At 46.7% G+C, this 25382-nt stretch overlaps 2 protein-coding genes across 2 annotated transcripts in view; one reads left to right on the top strand and one right to left on the bottom strand.

The window, feature by feature from the left end:
* Positions 1–20685, top strand: LOC104570282 (calpain-2 catalytic subunit). The gene is made up of 20 exons (XM_088525989.1): positions 1–237; positions 808–877; positions 6491–6609; positions 6991–7124; positions 7270–7438; positions 8232–8315; positions 9069–9154; positions 9841–9915; positions 10122–10282; positions 10729–10910; positions 13235–13446; positions 14855–14891; positions 15729–15794; positions 16310–16367; positions 17183–17247; positions 18338–18406; positions 18830–18908; positions 19037–19153; positions 19660–19718; positions 20422–20685. The coding sequence occupies exons 1-20, from the start codon at positions 1–3 to the stop codon at positions 20443–20445; spliced, it is 2103 nt and encodes a 700-aa protein (XP_088382115.1). The 3' UTR covers positions 20446–20685.
* A 967-nt stretch (positions 20686–21652) lies between these two features.
* Positions 21653–25382, bottom strand: part of TP53BP2 (tumor protein p53 binding protein 2) — a 42624-nt gene continuing 38894 nt past the window's right edge. The window contains 2 exon segments of the mRNA XM_088525979.1: positions 21653–22710; positions 24634–24833. Coding sequence (XP_088382105.1) covers positions 22669–22710; positions 24634–24833 — 242 coding nt within the window. The 3' untranslated portion in view covers positions 21653–22668.

Here is a 25382-nt window from a genome sequence, read left to right as displayed (position 1 = left end):
ATGGCGGGGATGGCGGCGGCCGTGGCGAAGCAGCGGGCGGTGGCGGCGGGCGCGGGGTCGCACGGCCGCGCCGCTCCCTTCTTGGGCCAGGACTTCGCGGCGCTGCGGCGGGAGTGCGTGCGCTCCGGGCGCCTCTTCGAGGATTCCTGCTTCCCGGCCACCGCCGCCGCGCTCGGCTTCAGGGAGCTGGCACCGGGCTCTGCCAAGGCGCGCGGCGTCGTGTGGCGCCGGCCCACGGTGGGGACCCCCCGGCCTGCGGCTCTGCTGGGGACGCGGTGTCGGTTGCGGATGATGCCTGGCTGTGCCTAGCAGGCAGCTTGCGTCGTGTCGCGTCGTTTAATGGCAGCTCGCGTTGTGTTGCAGTGTTCAATGGGCATCTTGCATCACGTTGTGTTGCTCATGCTGCGCCGTGTTGTGTCCTTTCACAGGCAGCTTGTGTCGTGTCGCGCTGCGCTGCGTCATGTCACTCAATGGGTGCCATCACATCGCACCGTTCAATGAGTGGCGTCGCGTTGCATCGTGCTGCTCAACGGGTGATGTCGCATCATGCTGATTAATGGCTGTCGTGCTGCCTCCTGTCGTACCGTTTACCGGGCAGCTCGCATTGCCTTGTGTCGTGACGTCTAACACATGGCTCGTGTCGCCGCAGGGTGTCACACGGTTTAATGGGTGGCACGTGTCGCTGCGCGGTGTCACACCGTTTAACGGGTAGCTTGAGTTGCGACGCGGTGTCACACTAACAGGTAGCTCGTGGCACCACGCAGTGTCACGCGGTCTAATGGGCAACTTGTGTCGTGTCACTTGCAGGAGCTGTGTGCCCGGCCCCAGTTCATAGCCGGCGGAGCCACCCGCACCGACATCTGCCAAGGAGCCCTAGGTAAGCGGCATTCCCGGGACGGCGCGGTGCCTTGTGTGTGTTGCGTGGCTGCTTCTTTCTTTTTCTGGCCATCGGAGCAGCCAGGATCTCCAGGAGGGGTGAGCGCTGGTCACTCCTAGGAGCCAGGAGGCGGCTGCTCCCGGTGAGGGCGGCGAGAAGGGACTCGCTGCTCTGGTTCTGGGTGCGTTTTGCTCCCCAGGCATTTCCTTGCCTAGCCGGAGCTCAAGGCTGGTGCCTGGGTGCTCGTCTTGGCCCGCGTCGGCTGGCAAAGAGGAGCTGTGGGAATGCGCGAGAGGAGAGAAGCTGAGGCGGAAGCAGCGAGTCTGGTAGCTGTTACGTGACCATGTGCAGAGAGAGCTTTCAGGATTGTAGTTTAGACTGACTGTGCAACCGAGGAAAGTATCTCAGTCTCTGGGCAGGGAAACATGACTAATATAGGCTGGGTTTTTTCCACTGTTATGCTTTCTCAGTGGAATTGGCAAAAAATCTGTGGATCTCTGTTTTCTGTCAGTGCAATAGTAGTGATATTGCTGCTTATTAGTTTCTAGTGTTGTTTCTGCTATTTGCATTTTGTTGTACAAAAATAAAGCAGTCAGGAAAGCTCATTTCAGAAGTTTTGTACTTACAACAGTTCTCTCAATAGTCTTCCTGGCTGGTACTTCAATAATAAGATGCAATCAGTGTAAAAAGAGCCCTGAAAATCAAAATACCTTAGACAATAAATTTACCTTTCCTTGTGCCCCAGTATCATCTGTGATGTGGAGAGGGCCCCATCATGTATGTTGTGAAGTCCTCAGCGCATTGTCTGCATTCTCCCTTCAGAAGAAGGAGCTATGAGTTTGCTGCTAGCTGGGTCAGCCTCCTTCCATGCTCTCTCTCTGCCCAATATCTTGTCCCCAGGGACAAATGCTTTGGCATAATGCATGTTCCAGCACTTAATGCTGGCTACCTTTCCTCTCATTCTTGTTGTGAAACTTTGCAGCTAAAAGAGTTGTTCAATTTGAAACTGCAGTCTGTTGTAATTTCAGTCATTTTAACAGCTAGCACCCACAGAGATGTGGGTTTCTGCAGGCAGTTAGTTGCCTTTTGCCTTCACTAGGCTTCCAGTTTTTCTATCCTCACTGTGATTAAAGATTTGCAGCTTAACTTTCAAGCTGTGGAGTTGATGTTGCTGATGTCAAACTTAGTCTTGAATTGAGGAAATCATTTCTTTTCTGAGAGATGTTTGGACCAGAGTGTGGATACTTTCGTGAGGCTGTATGCCTCGTGGTGAAATTATTCCACCAAAGGATATGAATGAGCTCGCTGCTTGTTTTCTTTTTACCTCCTGAAACAATGTTTGAATAGGAAGCTGTCAGTGTTTTCCTCTGCTTCACTGTTTTAGATAGAATGAGCTATGACTGTGACTGGCCACACTATCTTCCTGTGAACCTGGGCAGGGTTGTGGTGTTCTGTCAGTTGCCAGTTCAACCGTTGATTAAAATTCGATGCTGTTGATCTTTTACCCAGTGCATTTGGATTGCTAAGTGCCCATATCGAATCTGTCCCTTTTTCACCAAGTGACCCCTGCTGTACAGATGCAGTTTGTTGCCGCTGCTTAGTTTGACACCAGCATTGGAACTGAGACATTTGTTTAAGCTTTATTTACTTGAATTTTGTGTGCAGACACCAATGCCCTGTAACACTCTTGGAGGGTCGCACTGCGAGATGCCAGGTGCTCTTGGAAGGCTCTACTTCTTTTTATGTTACTTTTGTCCATAGGAAGCTTTTAGAGCCTCCTTACAGCTTCAATCAACAGGCTGGTGTCCCTGTGGAGTTTAGTGGCTATTGCTAGGCCAGTAAGAACATCCACAGGGATCAGCATCCCGACGCATGTGTTCCTGTTGCTGCAGAGGACGAAGGTCTCAGCGTGGCACGTGCCGTTGGACAGCTTCACCCGTCAATGAGCTGTAGTCCCAATCTTTTTAGCATCAGATCTTTGGCTTTTGGGCCAGAGGCAGCCCAAGTGTGAAGCCCAAGAGGCCCTTTGGTTATCGGCATGGGATAGCGGTTCGTTAGGTTCTCCAAGCTCCGAAGTTCTTCCCTTTGGGCTCTGGATAACCTGTGATTCTGTTTTTGTTTGCTTTATAGAAGAGACTTAAAAACCAATATTTGACATTGGGTTTGCAGTATCAGATCTGGAGCTAATTATGGTTCTTGGCTAAGACTGGCTGCAGATAGGATGTAGTGACTCACTGCAGCAGCAGAGAGGAGCCATCGCCGCTGCAGAAAGGAAACATATTCACCCTTAACCACATTCTTTGGAGGGGAGGTCACCATGGTATCACAACACTGGGGCGTACACAGTGCCCTATCTCTCATCTGCTGTTCAGACATAGGTGTCTCCTTACATCAAGATATATGGAACAAAATAATAGATTTCAGCAGCATGAATTTAGAAAATTAGATACGTGCTTTTCCCATGCTGGGGACTGCGGGGCTACAGGTGGGTTGCCACAGCCTCCTGTTTCTAATCAGGTAATTTCCCAGAGTTCTCAGTTATGATATAAATACATTCAGTTATTCAGTTAGTTATTAAGCTATAGCAGTGTTTTAAAATACTGATGTGTCCTCTGATTGGTTGAAGGTTTTATTTTTTTTTCTTTGAACTTACACTCTTATGGGGGCTGTGTAGTGACTGGAGGAGCAGCCTGGCAGTTCCGCACGTCCAGGTGCTTCATGGAGAAGCTCTGTCTCTCTTAGCTCTCCAAGGATGGTCGATTTTAAGCCAAACTCTTTATGGCTATTTAGGCATGCCTTGCAATTACTTTTTTTTGATATTCTTATTCCCAGCTGAAGACTAAGTAAACGGTGAATAAAATAAGAAGATAACGGCACCCAGGAAGCATGATAGAAAAGAGAAAGAAAGAAAAAAAAAACCCTACTTCCTATTAATATAAATAAACTCGCAGCCTGCTGTTACCCACTTTCCTAATAACTTTGTTCTGCTTGTTTTATTGTACATCTGCAAAAACTCCTCATGATTAACCTCGCCTTGCTAACAGTCCTGCCAGCCTTTGGGGAAACTCTAGTTACTTCCTTCTCTATTAAAGATTATTTGGATTATATTAAAGATTATTAAAGATTATTGGCCTGACTCTGCTCAGGCCTTCCTAGTGCAGCCTACACTGCAGGTAGCATCACAAGACCTGTTCTCATCCAGGCTTTGAATTATTATGTCTACTGCTAGTGATGATTCTTTTAAAGAGAGGGTCGATACCCTGACTGTTGCTACGCCTTTGAACATGGCAAGCAGCGGGTGGTCGGTCCCTGATGCATCTGCCTTTCAGCCTCAACAACTCCTGCCCCAGAGTTGTCCGAGTTAAGGTCTGAGTCTGACACCAGTTTCTCCTTAGAAACCAGCAGAATGTTCAGCAGACAGTTTTTACAGCCAAGCAAGCTGTTCCTTTCTCTTCATCCTGCCTTAGCGGGGTAGCCAGAAAGTAAAGAAAATCCTGGATTCCCCATGAGGACTTTGAGGTCCTTGGAGGGGAGTTTCACCTCCCTGAGCTTCCAGAGACACAGTGTAGCAATGAGGGGTCTGTGCCCTGCACCTGGATGTCTGGCCAGCCTCATGACTGGTGCTTCCTGAGCTCCTGTACTCGTGTTGTAATGGTCATTTATCCTGTCTGTGCTGCTGCTCCTTTACAGAATAGAAATGCCAATATTTCTTCAAAAGAGGAGCAGGAGAACTGCTCTCTGAGCCACCTGGACCTTTCCTTTGCTGTTAATGGTATATTAGCCCATAATCTTTGTCATGTTTCCAGAATCTTCTGGCCCTTTCTCAGCAAGCACAATTCCCGTGCTGGGCAGTGTCCCTGAATGCATCTGAGGCTACACACCTTCCAGAGGGGGGTCTCAATGCTATGAAGGAAACTCCAGTAGGAGTTGATGTTTTACAGAGTGAGATGACCCTACTATGTTGCAGAGGAGGCAGGGGAAACAGTCTCATTGTATTGTAATCTGTTGGAGCAGAATGACATGGTGACTTCGTTGTTGGGGGGAAAAAAATAATAAATGAGGAAAAAAAAAAGTTTTCCTATTGGAATACCTTCTCTGATGCAACGATTTCTCCATCACAATGCAAACAGTCAGATGTAGGGATGAAGGGAGGGCTTGTTTCTTCCCCCCTAGGTTATGGAATAGTAAAAGCATCTTAGGTATGAAAGAATATTGTGAAATTCCCCATCTTCTGCCTTTCTTGAGGTGTGCAAAGGACCACAGTACAAATGTCATCCCATGAGCTGTGAAAAGGATGGAGAACCTGGAGGGAGCTTCAAGTTGCTTACGTTCTTCCCAATGTTGACTGTGACGAGCACCCCAAGCTTAAACCCAGTACCACGAGAGCAGCACCAGAGTTCATGCTCCCTGAGACTTTCTTACCGCCACCCCCTTGAAACCAAACTTTTCCTTTGCGAGGTTTCAACCCTTCTTCTAAGGGAGGCAGTGACTATACAGGGCCCATGGTTTTGCTGGCCTCTGGCTGCTTCCTGTTTCTTGAAACACACACTGCAGGATTATTCTGGAGGATCAGCCCTATGCAAGACAGGAAAAAGCTGACATATAAATTCCTGCCTTTACAGGGCAAGGCAGAGGTAATGGTAATGAGATTCGAAGCACAGTGTCTTGCTATGGGTTGGGGGAGTCTGGGGATCAGCTCTAATCTCTAATTACCTTGCTTATGTGCTACAGGAGGTACGTGCCTGAGCAGAAAGCTAATTGTGCTGTTAAAATAACAGTAGTTTCTTTAAATAATTGCGAAAAATGGAGGTAATGTTTATGTAGTTGCAGTCTCATTTCCCTCTGCTTTATAAGAGATGGTGTGGAAAAATACTACCCTAACAGCTCATACTGTGGTGGTGTGAGACACACAGACTTGGTGGATGTTGGCTCAGCCCCACCAAGGGTGGAGAGGTGTGTGGGACAGGGGAACAGTGCCTGCCTTGAGACCTGTCCTTGCTCTGGTGGCTACTGCCAGATCCTGGATGTTTGACTGAATTAGGAGGCCTCCAGCTAGTGCCTTCCAAAAAATAATATAAACGGAGCTCTTATTTGGTAGGAGTTTTGCGAGAAAACTTTGAGAGCTAGTCCCTAGGTCAAATCTCTGCACTGCAAGTCAATAAGCATTTATGAAACATGAAGGAAGGAAACGAAAACATGCTCTGCGTGTCAAAATATTGGTTTTGTGAGAGGAAACTGCACATGAGTTCCTGCATGTGTCCATAGGTCCTGCTCTTTGCCTTTTTCCCCCATGCTGTTTCCTAACCTGTAGATACTGAATTGAATTTTAAATTTTATTTCAGATAGCCCAAGCATGGGTGATAACTGTACTGACAGGTCATAGAAAGCCCATTTCTCCCTCCCTTTTTGGCCAAATAGTTGTGTACATGCACTTGATCTGTCTTAGAGGGGAAACTAATGGGAGGGATCATCTTCTGAAATAGCTGTTATTGCTCACTTCTCAGAAATGAATCATCACCTTGGAAGTTCTGATGATCAATATGCAAGTAATAATGCATAATCCCCATGCTCTCCAAAACCAATAGTGTTTTCTGGTGTGCATCTTTTCTACAGGAGACTGTTGGCTCTTGGCAGCGATTGCATCTCTCACTCTCAATGAAGAAATTCTTGCCCGCGTCGTTCCCAAAGATCAGAGCTTCCAGGATAATTATGCGGGCATCTTCCACTTCCAGGTATGTGGAAGACTGGCTCTTGCCGTTACCCTGAATGTTGTTAGCCAGGAATCTGTGTCTGGTAGGTTGGACCTACATGGGTGGCATGTTTTGCGGGAAATCAAAGAGCTAGCTGGCATAAAATGGAGTACAAGGAGGTGGATGGTGGTGAAAGGAAGAATGCCTGCTAACAAAAGTACCAGGAGCAGGGACTTTCTTTGTGATCCTTCCTCCATTGGCAGATCCAACTGGGATCCTAACACGGATTCCTGTATAGTGCAGGCTAGGCTGCTTGCCAGTAGGCTTGTTTTTCTTGTAAGAAATCAGTATTAGCAGATGATATCCCTGTGACCTGAGTACATGGCATGGGGTGATCATGAGGTGTTCGTGTTCTCCTTGCAGTTCTGGCAGTACGGGGAGTGGGTGGACGTTGTGGTTGACGACCGGCTGCCCACCAAGAATGGCGAGCTGCTCTTCGTGCACTCGGCGGAGGGCAGCGAGTTCTGGAGCGCCCTTCTGGAGAAGGCCTATGCCAAGTAGGTAGAAGAGAGGGCTGGCTTCTTCCCTATTCCATCTCCTCATGCTTGTGCTTCCCACAGTGTCTGCAGCTAGAGGACAGGACATCAGGGAAACTGATGGTTGTGTGTGTGTGTGTGTGTGTGTGTGTGTCCTTTCGTGCAGGCTGAATGGCTCCTATGAGGCCCTTTCTGGGGGCACCACAACTGAAGGCTTTGAGGACTTCACTGGTGGGATTGCAGAATGGTATGAGCTGCAGAAGGCACCACCCAACCTCTTCAAAATCATTCAGAAGGCTCTTCAAAAAGGCTCTCTCCTCGGCTGCTCTATTGACGTGAGTTAGTCTGGCCTGTTGCTAGACGCTGTGACCTTGCGGTCAGGTACACCTGGGCAGGGAGAGGGACATGCTGCTTTGCTCAGGTGCTTTATAGTACACAGGATTTTCCCCATCTAACTCTGGTGAAGATCAGGCCTCTGCTCTGCCTCTTGCCTGGAAAATTTGACCTAGGAGAGTAACAGAGGCACGTGCTCCTTTGGGGGTTATGTCCAAGAACAGGCTGAATCCCCCCCAGCTTCATCAGTCGACCTATAAACACCTTTTTTACACCTGAAGTTTTTGCTATTTCGTAAGTTTGTGGTAAAAAATTGTGCAAGGAATTCACTAGGGATCCTGATCTACATCTTTGCTCTAAGTGAAGCCTGTAGCTTGGCAGTATGGTGTTACAGGCTACCCGTTTTTGGCAAGCAAGCTGCTGCTAATGGCTTTTGTTGTGATACTCTCCGCACTCCCAAAAGAGATTAGATCTTAGTTACGCTTAAAGGGAAGGTAAACATTTTACGAGAATTCCATCCACAATACACACCCAAATATTTCCTCCCATTTTTAAAGTCAAATCCGTGTTGCAAGAGAAGGAAGCTTCACATCAGGAAAAGTATTTTGAGGAGGGCGGAATTCGTCTCAGCTCCTGATTGTGTGTGGCGTGTGGCGTTTTCTAGGCCTGCTTCTCTATTTGGAATCACTTAGGTGCCCTCCACAGCTGCGTGGGGAGCCAGCGCGTGCGTCGCCCTGCGAAGCGCCTGGGCTTGTGGGTGGCCACACGCACTGAGGTCTCTCTTGGCACTTCCAGATTTCCAGTGCGGCCGAGACGGAGGCCGTCACTTCCCAGAAGCTGGTGAAGGGACATGCGTACTCGGTGACAGGAGCAGAAGAGGTGAGTGCTGCATTGAGAGGGGAAAACGCAGCAGGCCCAGTGGTGGGGGACGGCCATGGCGTCTCCCTCAGAGCCGCCCTCTGCTCTCCAGCCTTGTCTGTCTTAAAGAATCAGAATTTCTGTTCCCTCCTGCCTGAAGCAGTAGTGTATGGTTCTCAGTGCCCACTTTGGGTGAACATGAATGTCACTTGTGCCCTCTGCTGGCATTGTACCCCTAGACATGCTTGCGGGTTCTGCCTTTTTAGTGGTTGATTTTGCATGGGCTGTTTGAGGGTTTGGGCACCTTGGTGGGGTTTTGCGTGGGGGGTATGTGGTGCCAGTGGGGTCGGCCTTTCTGTGCTGGGGCCTTCACGGTGACCTCTGTGTCTGGTCTTGAGGTGCAGGCGCTGCTTGTGCCCCAGGGACGCCTTCGATATTGGCGTGGCTGCTATTTCCGAGGGGTTGTTTTTTGGGTGGTGTTTTTGCTGGGGGGGCATCCTTGTATTTGCTATTTTGGATGGATTTTTTGCATGGGTGTTTTTTTTTTTTTTTTTTTTAAACAAGACATGGACAGGCATGGAAGCCTAGCCTGTGTCTAGGTTTTCTTTCCTCGTTTTGGTCCAGATGAGCAAGTGAGGATTTGTATTTGTGTATGGCCTCATGTGTAGCCCTCAAAGGTTGACTCTGCTGTGTGCTCCACCTCCTGTGAGAAAGGTGGAAGGAAGCCCAGCACTGAGCCCCTGGGTAACTCTGCACCCACTTCTCACCCATCAGGTGAACTTCAGAGGCAGCCTGCAAAAGCTCATCAGAATCCGAAATCCTTGGGGTGAAGTGGAATGGACTGGAAAATGGAATGACAAGTGAGTGGATGGCTTGTGTGTGGCCAGCAGGTACACACCGCGAGGTGCAGTTGTGTTCCTGCCGTGCTCCATCTGCTCCTGGCCTCAAATTTCCCTTCACGTCACATCTGGGTATGCTCTGTCTGCGCTGCTCGTGCGGTGCTGCTCAGAGCTGTTCAAGAGGGCCAGGCACACCAGTGCCATCTCCCATGTAGGCTTCCCGGTACCCTGTGTCCCTCATGCAGAAACCTGCCCCTGTGTCAGATGCGATGATTTGGCTGCTGGTTGCTACAAGCCTCTGTGTAGTCTCTGCCTCTTTAACACCTGGGTTTAGTGGTGAACACTTGTTTTCTGAAAGGACATTCAAGCTCTATTTCTGTTTTTACACAGAAAACTAGAGTTTTTTCACTTCTGAGCTAGGCAGTATTTTCACCAGGCCGTCCTTTTTCCAAAGTAAAGCCTCATCACATGCAAGTCATCAGCATTCCCCTTCTGATCCTGATCTTGGGTATTTAAAACACAGGGCATCAAATATTCCCTATACCTTAGTGATGCTTTGATTTGAAAACTGTGGAGCTGCTATCAGCTAGATATCGTGGAACACTGCAGTCACGTACAGCAGCAAAAAAACAAAATCCTGGTGCCAAAACAGCTCCGTTAGGATTCGCCTTCTGCTGCTGCCTGGTTAATGTGGGTTTGTCTTTCAGCTGCCCAAACTGGAACAGTGTTGACCCGGTGGTGCGGGAGCAGCTGACTAGGAGACACGAAGATGGCGAATTTTGGTAGGTAGCACTGGGTTTCCACCTGATCTTGAAGGAACTGGCCTTTCCTCAGCTTTTTTTTTTTTTTTTCACATGAAGTACCTTCTCCCACCAGACTCTTAAAGATAAAAGAGCTAATTTGCCAAAAATCCCTAAACCCACACAGTGAAAGAGAGGAAGAGAGAAAAGGTGGTTTTATGAAAGGACTGTGGCATTGCTTCCCACAGGATGGCTTTCAATGACTTTCTGAGACATTACTCCCGCCTTGAGATCTGCAATTTGACTCCAGACACCCTGACAAGTGACAAGTACAAGAAGTGGAGTCTGCTGAAGCTGGATGGGAACTGGAGGCGAGGAGCCACTGCAGGGGGTTGCAGGAATTACCCAAGTAAGAACACACTGCTGCTGCAGTCCTTGTGGAAGCCTTTATTCCAGTTGGACTACCTTAGAAATGTGGGGTTACACATTTGCACCCAGAATCTCTTTGGTCAGGGTTGCCTGACCTGGGGAGCCCTGTCCCTTCCACAGTATCAGCACAAACTTCCTATCCTTGGCACTCACTTATTTGGAGTGCCCTATCCAGGAGGATATTCACCTGGGATATCTGGGGCTGATGTCCAGAAATACAAGTGTTTTGTAAATGTTGCTCCCTGATAGAGGATTTAGCTGTAGCTGGCAAGACGGAGGCTGGACACGGTGTTAGTTTTTCCTTCCCGTGTGCCAGTTTGGAAGTCAGAGCTGCATCTGTCCTAGCGGATGGATTTACATGTCGGGGGGACGTTTGCTCTCAAAGAAGGCTCTGGTCAATTTGTGCAAATCCACTTCTTTCCCCAGACACTTTCTGGATGAATCCGCAGTACTTAATCAAGCTGGAAGAAGAAGATGGGGATCCTGATGATCCTGAGAAGGGCTGCACTTTCCTTATCGGCCTGATTCAGAAACACCGCAGGAAGCAGAGGAAGATGGGAGAGGACATGCACACTATTGGCTTTGCGATTTATGAGGCAAGTAAGGCAGTACCCAAGGGGGAAAGGAAAGGAAAGCCCACCCTGAAAACGGGGCAGTGCAGTTCGTAGCTGCTTCCTTGCTTGGCAGCCTAGCAGGAGAAGAAGCCTGGAGGCCTTGAGAGAGGTGTCCTTGTGGTGCTCTGCACAGTCCTCTGCAAGAGCAGACTTTCCACTAAAATTCGGCAGGGTTGAGCTGGCCACACACTGCAGGAAGAGTTTGGAAATGTTTGGAAAAATGTCCTCCACCAAGAGAGTAGTCAAGCACAAGAACGGGTGCCCGGGGAGCTTAGGAAATGCTGTTCTTGCAGTTGCTCAGTGCTAGACTGGTGAAGGTCTTGAGCAATCTGATCTGATACTGGCTTTGCTCTGAGTTGGTGGTTGGGACAGGTGACCTGTAGTGGTGCCTTCATATTGCTCAGTGCTTCTACATGCAGGAGCAGGAGAAGTGTTTACAAAAACTAAGTGCAGAAACTCAGTCTGAGCTTAACTTACAGTGCTGTATTAAAAAGAGGCAAAACAAGAGCAGCTGCGGTCAGGATCTGACCCAGGACACGATGCTGTCTGGGATAGTTGTGCTAGCGTGGAAAGCAACCCAGCAGCAGGACCAGCCAAAGCATCTGTAACACTCATTCTGCTGCACTGAGGGTCAGAGATGTGTCTGTGGTAACTCTTCAGTCAAAACATTTAGAGGTTTGTTGTTCAGAGCTGCCAAGCAGAGACGCTGGACTCAGCTGCTATTGGAAACAGGAATATTTTGTCCCCTCTATGCCCTCAGCTGCCATTCAGAACAGCAATGTTTTGTCCCCTTTATGCCCTCAAAGCATGCGGGTGGGCCCTGTAAAGAGCAATGAAAAGAAATAGCCCTAGAACAACTAACAAATAATTTATCCCTTTCTCCTTGCAGGTGCCTCCAGAGGTATGTGGTGTGAATTGGTGTTCAAGGTGCAGAGCTGGGGATAAGTGGCTTGAGGGAAGAATCTATTGAGAGGATGCTCCTTCACTGACTGCACAGAGTCTAAAGTTAGAGTCTGCTTCTATCTGGAAGTGGGTCTGGGCTCCTGTTTGATTTTCAGAGCATCTGGGTAAGATGTAAGGGTAGGAGCTGTCTGTACTGCAGGAATTTGCCAAAGCTGCTGTGTCGCTGGTGCTCTACCAGCCCAGAACTGCACCTGCTTCCACAGAGCATGGCTGCTTTTTTTTCAGGTTTGCATAAAGTTCATGTTTGACACACAACTATATTCCACATAAGGGTTTAGTTTCCTTTCCTTCCTTATGTGTCTTTTTTTTTTCTCCCTGTTTCTACCTGCAGCCAGTTACTAGCAGGCACTAGGGATCAGAGAGGTGTGTAGGGCACGGTGAGATGTGCAAGCAGCACAAGGCAGCTGCAGCACCTTGGAGCTGTTGCTTCTCAGAGGAACAAAAGAGGTTGAGCAAAATGCCAGGTAACATCCTGATGTGGCTGCCCGTACCTGAGAGGATGCCCCCAGAAGGACCAGGCCCCCTTGCAGCAACTGTGCTGCAGTTCCACAGCAACACACAGCTCCAGGATGCTCAAAGCATCACACAGCATAAGTTGCTGTAATGTAAAACCCGTTTTTTTTTTTTTTTTTTTAACCAGATAGAAATTCGTATAATCTCTGTTAATTAAGTTTCTTAGGCACTTTTTGAATGGTTTAGCAGTATTCTGACCGCTGGTCAACTCTTACCCTAGTGATCCAAAAAGCTGGTTTATATAAAAAAGAAACTCAAAAACAGTCCCTTGACTGTTTTCCACTGAAAGTGGAATTCTTTATCACACTGTCGCAATAGGTCTGACAAGTTTTGCATTCTTAAAAGCTTGGGAAGGCTACAAGGGGTAATTTCTGGACAGAGCATGTTGCTTCTAGAGCTAAGATATCTGACCTTGATAAACCCTGTGCAAAAGATGTTATACTCCAAATATGCTTTTATGAAGTGTAATACTTGTTTTACTCTTAAAGGACTCCAGAACTGAACTCGCTCAAGGCAGTCTGCTTTCATTGGCAGAGCTGAGCTGAACGCCCTGGTGCTACCAGCTATTGAGAGTAGAGAAATACAATAAATATTGGAAAACTTTAGCTTTAAACCTAAGAGTTTTTAAAGAAACATGGTTGGTGATAAGTTTGCCTTCACAAACTGATGATCTGTAAAGCTGTAAAGCTACTGTGACATGACAGCCTTTGCCCTCTTTTTCCTTTCCAAACTAATGTCTTTCTTTCCAGACTTAAGTAGTGATAATTCCTATTACATTCACAGTTCCTCAATGCAAATACATGCTAATTGTGGGGCTTTTCTGTTTCTCTGCTTTCCATAAGTTTTCCGGGCAGACAAACGTTCATCTGAGCAAAAACTTCTTCCTGACCAACAAAGCGAGGGAGAGGTCCAACACCTTCATCAACCTCCGGGAAGTGCTGAACCGCTTCAAGCTTCCCGCGGGAGAGTACATCATTGTGCCCTCCACCTTTGAACCCGACAAGAACGGGGATTTCTGCCTCCGAGTCTTCTCTGAAAAAAATGCAGATTCCAAGTAGGTGGCTGTTGGGTAACTGCAGCGTTGTATGTGTGTGCAGTCTGTATGCAGCCTATACAGTGTGTTTTGGTTGACAGCCAGCAGAGAAAAGGGGCTGATCGGTGTGTTCACAGACACCCTTTGATCCGGAATCTGGGCTCTGCTGCCCTGGGATGGCTGGAGAGGGTCGTCTTCTCCTAGCAGAGGGATGAAACCTGGACTCTGCACAAGGCACCGGGTGCCAGAAGGGACCTCTCCCTGTGAGCAACAGTCTGAACCTGTTGGCACCTCAAGGGAAGGGGTTGTGTTAGTTCTGGTTTGTCCCTGGACAGCCTGGCCTTACTATGTCCTGTCCCAGTGTTAAGCACCCTTTGAATTGACTGTAGCCTGAGAGAAGCCCACAGGACCTGCCCAAAGGGGAGAAATGTCCTTGGCTCTAGTGACTGTGCCTTGGATGAACAGAAGGATTGAGAGCTTGTGAGGATATTTTGTGTTTAATTCCACTTTTTTGCCTCAGTGCCTGTCTGGAAGCAGAAGCAATAGAGAAACTGTTTCCCTGTGTGCAACAGAAGAAAGTTTGAGTGAACACAGCAAGAAGGAATGTTTTATTTTATTCTCATCCCTGGCTGGGCAGGCAGCCCAGTAGCTGCGCTGTAACCACAGCACAGCAAGCCCCACAGGATGGCAGTAGAGGAGATGCTAAATGTATGTGTTTTCTGATGTCTGTGAACACATTAATCAGTTCATATGATCTCACCCTTTTGAAATCATGCTGAAAAAGTTAAAGGTACTTGTTCAGCTAAATAATACCTTTGATAAAATCAGGAAGGGTTTTAATGGAACTGGATAAAAACATGCTGTTACCCATGAAGCCATGAGGAAAGTTCAGATGCGTCGTAGCTTAAAGATCAGTCAGGCTGGGCTCTTAGGAAGGGGTCTTCCCCTTGGATCTGCCAAATCCATACCCTAATTCTAAGCAAACACAAGCCTTTCTGCTCAGCAGTAATCCTCCCTAACACATTTTCTTTGGTGGTGAGAAGAGCGGGTCCATGGCTGAGCAAAGGCGCGCTGCGTTTTTGCTGAGCCTGTAGCCATCCCTATGCTCCCCCTGCAGCAGGTGACAAGCAGCAGCGTGACACGCTCCTCCCTGGGGTCTGTGCACAGGCCTGAGGACGTGGGCGCCAGGCTGGGCGTCCTGTTTGAGTCGCCTGCACAGAGTGTGGGTGCCTGGGAACGCCACGGCTGCAGCCAGCGCGGGGTGCCCGGCAGGACCTGCGCTTGAATCCTCCAGCAGCCTCGAGGCTCTGAATGCTCATCACTGTTACCAGAATTTAAAGTGTTCCTCCTTAACTGTAACTTTAAGCAAGGGCATCAGAAAAGTGACTTTTTCTGTGGTTTTAACATCAGTCTATTTTTTTTTTCCTAGGGTTATAGATGATGAAATTGAAGCCACTTTTGAAGAGGTATATCTTAAGTTAAATATTGTAAAATGAGATAATTTTGTTGTAGATACATGGGGTTGGATTAGCCTGTGCCCAGTACAGTACAGCGGAGTGGTATTTTTCTATAAACATTATCAAGAACCTTGGAAACAGCTCTTTGGATATCCCCACTTGAATGTGCAGCAAAGACCATGGCAACATGACAAGCAATATTGCTGCAGGTGAGCTTAGGCTTTTCAGGTACGAGGTTGGTCACTGGCTGCAGAGTAACTGAAGCCAAAGGAAATTCCCTTTGCTCCCCAGCCAGAGATTCCAGCATCCTGTGGGCTTAGGAATCTCTGTAGCCGTGTATGTTTGCATGCAGTGTTGCCTGCATGAGTAAGTGGTAGCTCGCCGTGTGTTTAGTCTTGTCAAAGTTGAGAATCTCACCTCCTAGTGCACTGTGTTATAATGTCTATCACTTTGTGTGGTATTTGCAAGGTGAGAACTTACATTTTGCTTGTTTTTCCGAGTGCAGGCAGCTGGTTCAGCAGTAGTAGCAGGAGTGAAGTTCGAGGCTTGGTTGTTTGTATTTTTTGGGAGGCATAAAATAAAGACTTAATTTGATAATTGATTTTTCTTTTTTTTTTCTTTAAAGTAAAAGCCATTAGAAAAAAAGAACTGATTTCTGCAGTGTTTGTAGCACCAGCATTTTGAGGAGTCCTGAAAATAAAGCTGATTATAATCAAAGCAAAATTCCTGTGTACCTTCAAGTTTGCAGTTTAAATTGCATTGTTTTAGTAGAGGCAAGGATATGCATTAGATACATCTCTGACTGGAAAATTCCAGCTTTCAGTATCTTGCATTTCTCTTTTGTAGACGGAAATCAGTGAAGATGACATTGAGCCCAGTTTTAAGAAACTCTTTGGGCAGCTAGCAGGAAGCGTGAGTATTCTCTGTTCTATCTTGCTCCCTTTCGCAGGGCACAGTTTGATTCCTGGGTGAATCAAACATATGTATGTGACAGCGCGCACGGCAGCTGTGCAGTTACCCACCTACTCCTAGTACAGACTTCTTGGCGCCCCTGGCAAGCAATCTCCAGCCCCTCTGAGCTGCAGAGCTGGCTCTGGTCCCTGCAGGGGGGTCTTGCAGGCAGCACGGTCAGTGTGTGCACACGGAGGCACGCGGTGCCTCTCGGAGCCAGCATGCGGCGGGGTCCCTCTCCCCCCGGGCTTGGCCACATCCAGACTATGCAGTGACTCCCCCGGGAGACCTGGCAGGGAGGCAGGACTGGCAGAGTGCAGCGCCTGCACCATGTGGCATGTGACACTGCATGGCAGCAACTCCCAGGGGATGCTCAGACGTGGCAAACTCACTTGGAGGTATCTAGAGGCTGCTCAGGAAATGGTGTCTGCATCCCCACTTACCAAACTTTGCTTTTATTTTCCCCTTTTCCCCAGGATGCGGAGATCTCCGCCTTCGAACTGCGCAGTATCTTGAATAAAATCATGGCCAAACGTAAGTACCTTCCCAGCTGTGCTTCACTGGCTGCTGGCGAGTTACAGGGTGGACACCAGAGCACCGAGAGCACGGAGCTGTGCGGGGCCGCATCACTGGCCTCTGCTGCAGACCTGCCGCTCGTCCTCTCTGCACTGCCAGGGCCTCTGCCCCGCTCCTCGGAGGCTGCAGAAATGCAGAACCCTGAGTTGAAGGGAGGTTTTGCAGGATGTCCCTCTCATGTGAAACAAGAACCACCTGCGGGTTTTGCTCTTGTGTCCTCCCACCTGAAGCTCTCTGTTGCTTCCAACTCCTGACCGCAGCACTGGGGGGTAAACACCACCGCCCTTCCCAGGCAGATGAGAAGGACCAGAGGTGGTATCTTGCCTCAGCAGGGGCCACTGCGCAACGTAGACTTGTTTCCTCTTCTGGCATTTGAGGGAAACTGTAGGATTTTCTACGAGCAGTTGTACGTGTGCCCATCCCCACCGTGCGCAGGTCTCTTGTATCAGGTACTTGCTGCTTGCAAAGGCTCTAGATGACACAAGCAGCTCCCATCCCCTGCTGCTTACTCCACTGTGACAGAGGTAGAGCAGAAGGCCTGTTCTCCATTGTCATTGAGTGAATAGCAGGGGTATTGCAAACAAGATTTTACCTTATGTAATAGCAAAAAACACCCCAAAATGAAATTATTTTGCTAGCTGTAAAGTCACTGAAGATGCAGAAACAAATGAGGGCTGTGCGTGCGCGCTGCAGTTGCAGAGTTCCCAGGCTCCTTGAGCAGGTGCTGTGCTCCAGCACCCAGCAGCAACCGTGCCTGTGCTCTCCCTTCACAGGCCAGGATATTAAATCGGACGGCTTCAGTATTGAGACGTGCAAAATCATGGTTGATCTGCTGGACGTATCCTTCATGGCTGCCCCGAGGCAGCGCTCTCCTCCCGCGCTGCAGCGGCCGAGCTGCTGCCTTTCTAGCGGCAGCCCTGACATGGGCTGCGAGGGGACTCTGAAGGAGAAGAGGCCGGATTCTCCGTGCGCGGAAACAGCAGCTCTCGCTATTGCTGCTGCCTGGGACCGTCTCAGAAGTCCCTCCTCAGAGGGGATCAGCTGCTTTGAAGTCCTGCGCGCTGCTCCACTTTGGTTTAGCTGGTGACAGTGAGGGTGGTGCTGGGGAAAGGCAGCAGACAGCCCTGGCGGAGGGACTTTGAACACGCACATCTGGGTGCTCCTGCCCGCTTTGCTCTTTTCTTTTTTCTCCTGTTCTGCAATGGTTAGTTTTGGAAAGGACCTTTTAAAGCCATAGGGACTTTGAAAATACGGCAGACAAGCAGCAGGAAGTGAGGCCTCGTGCTGGGCTTTTTGGAGCTGCTGCTCTGAAGAATAAGGGCAAAAGCGTAGGATGAGCCATTCCAGTCTGAGAATAGTTGTGCTCAGTTTGTCCAAGAAGTGGGAGTAAAATTGCATAGTCAGAAAAAGGAGAAACTACCACAACAAGATGAATTTCTGCTATAATTTGCTGTAAAATGGGGCAGCGGCTAGGAACCTACCAGCAGTTATGGGGAGAGAGGCAATGACAGGGTTCTTCTGTTGCTTCAAAAACTTAAAATTGGGTAATTAAATAGCAGGCCTGCTTACGGCTGGGGCCTGTTTAGCCCATGGCTCCTGTAACTGCCTTGAGCCACTATGCAGAACAAAATGGCATCATCTCTGCTCTTCTGTGCATGCAGGAAAAGGGCAAAGAAAAGCCACAGAGAAGCAGAAAATTTGGAGAAATCATTGGTGCTTAAATGAATCAGTCAGCTACATCTTCTAGTACAGTCGTGTGCTCAACAGGATGGGGTGGTGAGAAACAGGCTTCACTGACAACTTGCATCCTTTTCTTTAATTGCAATTTTTTAAGTCAATGTTGCCCCTCTATGCAAACCTGGCAGTGGAGGTGGGTGGGGGAGAACACCCTCCCTTCCTTCCAAAGAGATTACCTTGACTTCCCCAAGAACGACGGGAGCGGGAAGCTGGGGCTGAAGGAATTCCACACCCTCTGGACAAAGATTCAGAAATACCAGGTGAGGCACAACCTTTTTGAGAGAAAATAAGACTGTAAAAGTGGTTGTGGACTGATTTGCTTCATACAATATACAGATGCTAGAGAGTATAGGTCTCAGTGTCTGTATGCAGCACCTTCCTAAATGGTCACTGCAAACGTATCTTTTATTCTGAGGGAGAAAAGGGCCTGTATCCAATCTGGTTGCTTCATTAAAAGAATTGAGTGTTTCTAAACCTGCTTTTAGATATTGGGGATCTAAATTTTAAATTTAGATCTCAGGGACGTATATGTGCGGGCCTCCTGCCAAGTGTTTTGAGCACTAGTAAGCAAAACTCAGGCTGTGATTTAAAATATTGGATTTCTGACTGAAGCCAAAACTCAGCTGAAACTGGTTGAGGCTCTGCATTATTGACTGCTTCGATTTGTTTTTTGTGTTCTGCAGAAAATTTACAGAGAAATTGATGTGGATCGATCCGGTACCATGAACTCATATGAGATGAGGAGAGCACTGGAAACAGCAGGTTTTCATCTTATTCTCTTTTTATGATTTCATCTGTTTCAGGCTAGCTGACAGATTTAGGCTTTTTTGTGTGTGTGTGGATTTGGTGTTTTTTGTATATTTGTTTGAATCCTTGGTATTTTATTCTAGGGTTCAAACTGAGCTGCCAGTTGCATCAAGTGATCGTGGCTCGCTTTGCTGACGAAGAGCTCATCATTGACTTTGATAACTTTGTCCGGTGTCTGATTCGGCTCGAAACGTTGTTCAGTGAGTACCCACTTCATCCCGAAACACACACTGTTTTCAAATCCAGGCTCATTTCTGTAGGAAACTTCATACTGCTACCAAAGTCAGCTCAAAACCGAGGTATAAATCCCGCAGCCTGCTTGCACCCTGCTTCTAAAATCAGCTCTGACTGCTGGAGTGAAGCCAGAGGCTTTCATGCCAACAACTGTTGAGCTAAAAAAGAACTTTTTTTCTTTTCCAAAGGGTTTAAGAAATACTTTCAATATTGTAGATGGGCCCATTAAAGAACACGAATTCCCTTTGTAAAGTAGTTCTTGTACATTAGCACAGTTAAAACGTTTCTCCTAGATGTGGATCTATATACTTTTTCCCAGTGTTTCCAGTTGTCCCATTCAGGCTTTGGTTGTAGACCATTTTCATAAACTTAGAATCTGGGAGTAAATTCTCTTTTGATCTGAAGCACAAGAGCCTATCTTTCTAATTGGGTCCTGCACTCATCCTCATCTGTGTTTTGTCTCATACTACAGAAATGTTCAGAAAACTGGATACGGAGAAAACTGGAGAAATAGAATTGAACCTTGTTACTGTAAGTGGATTTAGAGCTAAATGCCTGTCTCTGAGTGGGGTGGGAGCAACAGCAGGGACTGTCCTACCACAGGCTGATTCCTTAGGGCTGGCTGTCCATGAGCTCACACAGGGTGGGGCCTTTAATTACCCTGGGTATTACATGCAGCTTGAAGAAAGGTCACCCCTTTCTTAAAAAACAAAACACAAAACCAAACCTACATCAAATCTCACTCTCTAACAAGCTAGGTAAATTACTTTAACCAAAAGCCTCTCATCAGTTGCTTGTAGTGCTCTGGCTTAAAACCTGTGCAGGCCTCTTGTCCACTTCTTCAGTCAGAAGAGAGAAATTTCAGGGAGAAATGTCTATTTGGTATCCACTCAAAAGGTCACCAAGTGTGCCCCCTGGCAACAACTATGCTAAAAGGGAACCAATAAAGTGAAAAAAAACACATGTAGGTTATCTGTTGCATAAATGTAAGTTATTTCCTTCAGGACATAATAGCTCATTCCAAAGTTCACAAAGTGCATTTGTGGCCTTAATTTAAATGAGGTATAAGTTTAAATAGTTCAGGAAATATCATCCAAAATTACTTTTTCTAATAATACTTAAGACTTTCCTCCTCATGCTAGAAATAGGAATGTACATAGTTGCAACAGGTATTTTTGCTAAACTTAACCTTGACTCATGTTTTCTTTTTTTGGTGTCTTTCTATCACATACAGTGGCTATGCTTTACTGTCATTTGAAGCACTGACAGCAGCTGAGGACATCTCAAAGATCACAGTCCCATGAGGAAAATCATGCAACATATCAGGGAAAAATAGTGGATATGCCTTAAATTATGAACAGGAACTTCTCACAGTTAAGGAAGCAGAGTTCCAGTTCAGCAATTGAAGAAACTGCAGCCTCATTTTAGAGCTGGGACAGTCTTTATCTACTATTATAGGTCATCTGTCCCAAAACTTTAACTTAGTAACTTTTGAAACGTAACTCAATGTAACTTTCGAAAATACTGCTTTGCTAATATCTTTGTATTTATTACATGGTATTTGACTTCCGGAAAAAAAAAAAAAAAAGAATACTTATAAAGTGAGAGTGCAGGTCATTAAGTGCTTTGTGAATAAGAGCGCTGGCGCCTGTTCTCCTTGGTTGTCTGTATCTGCCGCTGGAAGAAGAAGGAGGCTGCATACCTTGTACTACAGGTGCTTAGGGTAGACATGCATCTCCGGTGGTTGCAGTCAAGTCCTACTTCAGGTCAAATATTCCTCAAAATATTTGAGTAGAAAATACTGGTGTGACTAAAATGAAGTCTTTTTCTCCTGCCCCTTGAGGTCTTCACAGCAGGAGCCTCTCTTGGCATCCTGTGCTCTCCAACACCTTCTTAAATTCCTGCACCCTGTTTATGTTCATTTGAAATATAAGTAATTACTTCCACTGTTGTTTTCTCATATGGTACAAACTTTCCTAAGTTGGTAAAGTTATAACTCCTACCTTCTTTGAGGTAGATCCTTGCAGTATATACACAGAAGTTCAGTTTCCAGGAAAAGTTTTTTTTAAGGAGAAAACAGCACCTGGATCCAAAATCATGAGGCAGTAGCAGATGCTCCGGCTGGATGTTGGTTACTGAAGCAGCCTGATACTTCCAAAGGCTAGAGACAATGAATTTTTCCAAGACTGCTGATTGATAGTGTATACCCTGTATTGTATGTATTAAAATTACAAGGCTGTTAACAGAGATTCCTCACTACAGCTCAGTCCTGACCACTTGAGGAATTGCATCCTCTTTCCTACTAGCATTTTTCTGTATTTATGGGTGCATTTTCAGAAAACAGGAACTAGCAGCCTGAAGGTGAGGTGAACAGCTTTACAAAAATTCCCCTCAATGAAAGATTTGATCATGTAAAGTAACACTCCTGGGCCAATGATTACTCCTGAGCAGATGGATACAAAGGATAGGTCTGTAAGAAAGGTTTTATTTCAAAAATACTTGTACCAAGTCTTTCTTCTTACATGTGTTCCCCAGCTTCTAAGGTTAACAAAAGATACATGCAGCTAACAGATAAGGGCTAAGTTTTAAATGCAAAGAGTCAAGCCTGAGCTGGAACCACTCCTCCACCCTCAATACAGCAAGTAACAGACTGTTACTCTAGCAGAACTGTACCTGTGTTGATGACACTGTCAGGTGCTCTAGCATTAAAAAGCTTGGCAGCACCCAGGAGTTAAGGCTCATGAGGAGAAAAAGAGTTTAATGGTATCACAGTCAAATAGAAACAAGGTGTCAGGACTACAGAGAGTTTCTACACTTAGTTTTCGAAGTACAAAAGACAATAAATACAGAAGGCTCTTTGTAAAAAGAGGAGTCTAAAACTACATTGTCTGGAATATAGCACATAATATTTTGAATACATGAAATTCCTAAGATGCTACAGCATTTTAAAAGTTATTGCTCAATACACTGGTCACATGGTTCTTACTGCTTGGATGCACTTCAACGTGGCTACTTCAACTAGTGTTCTGTTCACAGCACAAGCATTTGGGTGCTGCACACGTACTTTAGATGACTTTAGTTTCTCCCATCTGGAAAAAGCCTCAGAAAAAATGTGGACAAAGCCAGTCGTCTGTTTCATGCTGCCTCCTTCACTGGGAACTTGAAAGCGTCCTTGTATTTATTGTGGAAAGATGTCATTTTTCCCCAGCATGTCAGAAAAATCAGAGTGGGTAGTTGAACATTAGTCTTGCTTAGACCAAACGTAGCAGTTTCATTTGCTTGTAGCCACTATTTCATCTTGGAAAATGCCCTTTTCCATTTGCTAATGCATCAATCCTTCATTTGTTTTCAAAGCACATTCTTCATAGCTTTCAAATTACATTGTCATTGAAATAAGTCTCATGATACTGGAACCAACACAATTTTTTTTTTTTAAAGTCATTCATGATTAGTACTTCAAGAGTCTGGCTTCTGTACTAATTTAGGCCAAGCTTCTTTGTCTAGGTTTAATCCTTGGATACAGCTGAGGGTAAAACAGAAGAGAAATTAAAATTTTAGTGCCTCAGAGCACTAACAGAAGTAGGTGGAGCATTCTTTGGGCAAGCTTAGAAGGTACTGACTGTGCAAGTACAAAAGCACAATTCTGGCAAAAGGAAGGCACTGAAAAGCAAGTAACAGAGAAACTTCAACACGGTCCATGTGGGTGGGCTAGGGAAGGTCGGTGGTTTCATAAGTCAAGAGACTTGACATTCAACGAACTTTTCCCCCCCATTTACAAAAGGAAATAGGGAGGAGCTAAACTTTATTTTGCTTTCTGTAATGCTTAACAGCCATTACATAGCTACAGCTTTGGGCAAACTGGGAAGGTTGAGCTGCCTAAGGACCACGATGCTACAGGAGCTGTGTATAGTGAGTGGAGGGCTTGTAAATTCACGTAGGTAACTCAGTGGCCTTAAAGACACCCTTAAAGACATTCTTTATTCCAACAGGCACTAGAGACTTCCCCCTCCTACTCAGTTATTGATTAGGAGAAGATGAGAGGACTTCACCCCCAAGACCTGGCCTGGCCTGCGGCACCACCAGCAGGGATGCCAACCCAGTAGCGCTTCGGTATTTGGGCAATATCATTGCATTGTAAGAAGTCAGTGGTTGGGCAATATTATTGCTTTTGCTTCCAGAGCTCCTGCACAGGTCAGGAAGTGGGTGACCAGTGAGACTGGCAGAGAGAGAGATCATCTTATTCCCTTAGTTTTACTCATTGCACCTAACTGCAAAAGAATAGAGAAGCTGTGACAGAAATACAGCTCTATATAAGATCATATGAAGCTACCAAACATTCTTCTCTGGGCTGAACATCTTGGCCTGGATTTCAGCTGCCACATTACAAGTCTAGTAGGTACCTTCAAGAATAAGCAGAGGGCTTAGGCAGCAGCCAGCAGGTCACGCTGGGCATGGGAAACTCTCCCTGGGGACCTGCGGGAAGCGCGTGGGCTGGGCAGGATGAGCCGCCAGCCCCATGCAGACAACAAGGCCCTGGCTGGGCCCAGGTGGGCAGCGCTGCCACATGGGCTCCACTGAGGAACGATGCATTTGGAGAGCACATCTGAAAACTTATTTTGCACTAGAGGTAGTTGCTCTGGAAGTCTAACCAGTTAGGAATAAGGTTCATTGGTATGAGGAAGAAGATTTATCTGCTTTCAAGCTTCACACCTCAATCAGCTGGAATTCGAGGGAGTTAGGAGGTTCTGCCTATGCTAAGGATTATCTCCTGCAGAAGGATATGTACTTCCTATATCCATATCCCATATCCATATATTTTGCTACTGGATATGTAGCAAAAAGCTTAATGGAGCTCTTACACATGTATCCACCTGCTGCGGTTTTCTAGCAACTCGGTCATAAGGAGAAATATGGGGAGGTAATTGAAAATACCTCCCAATATCCAGACACATGTGTGTGGGGTTTTTTTTTTTTTTTTTTGAAAAAAATAAAGGTATTACAAAGAGGGGAAGGAAGGGAGAGGCCACTAACTTCAAAGCTTTTGACATATAGAAAAATATATTACTATTTAAAGAGCACAAGACTAAGCATTGTCAAATTTCTGTGAGATTTGGCAATCTGAGCTCTTTTTCCATACTAGAAAAAGAGAACTGTGGAATTTTTGCAGTGTACTTGGCTTAAATTTCTATGTGAAACCAGCTCAGCACATAAGGTACACTACATTCCCCCCAAACAGGCAGAGAGGGACTATTAATACAGTCTGCACCAAGTATCCAAATGGAAGTAGTCAGCCACTCTGCTCAAGGCACGCAGCTCCCTGCCTGAATAAATGCAGGGCTTTAACTGCAACTACTGGACTTTGGAAACAGCCCCTAGCCTAGATGCATGAATCGAATCCTGCCAACTCTCCAGGCAGTGTCTTTGTGACCGTGGAGGAAGCACTCACCCCCAGCAGGTTGCGGGGCACGTAGCCCTCCTTGTCGTTCAGCCGTGCCCACCACCACTCAATTTCGTCTCCGTCCTCCCGGCGCAGGATCGTCATACAGTCCCCCTCCTTCATGGAGAGCTCATCGTCATTCTGGGCCTCATAATCCCACAGACAATAAATCACTCCTTTGTTCATTATGCCCATTTTCTCCTGGACTCCTGCAACATTAGAAAAAAAAAATCACAAAGCAGCTCAGTACAAAAACTGGATTCTGATCTCAGGCCACTGGAAAGAGGGGTACACTCTTACCAGACAGCAGCCAGGAAAAATACCTCAATTTCTATCACACCTTGCTATCAGTCTACTGAAAGTCATTCCTGGGAAAGTCATGAGGTACTTAGTCCTTGCACACCCAGAGTTCTTCCTTACCCTATATTCTTGAAACACGGTGTAAGCAGCAATCAATAAAAGGGGTCAGATTTTTAGGCCAGTGTTCAGGCTCCCTGCACATAAGTGCTGAGCAAGACATACTGGTTTGTGTTCTGAGCTCCCCAGGAATCTCTGTCTGCCAAAAGGAGATGGCAGCGCCTGCCTGTGTTGATCACCACCCTGCTGCTTGGTGAGAAAAGTCACTGATCCGCTCGGGCTCATCCTCTCCCCCCAGCACCTCCAGACTCCTTACAGGCATCATTTAAAACCTGCTCGTTGTTAGAATCTGAATAAACATCTGTAGCTAAAGAGGAAATATTCCCTCAGTACATACTTCT

Source organism: Tinamus guttatus, unplaced genomic scaffold (genome assembly GCF_059628265.1).
Source record: "Tinamus guttatus ecotype Peru unplaced genomic scaffold, ASM5962826v1 Tinamus_guttatus_pri_ptg000241l, whole genome shotgun sequence".
Classification (NCBI taxonomy): domain Eukaryota; kingdom Metazoa; phylum Chordata; class Aves; order Tinamiformes; family Tinamidae; genus Tinamus; species Tinamus guttatus.
This window is presented reverse-complemented; position numbering and strand designations above follow the sequence as displayed.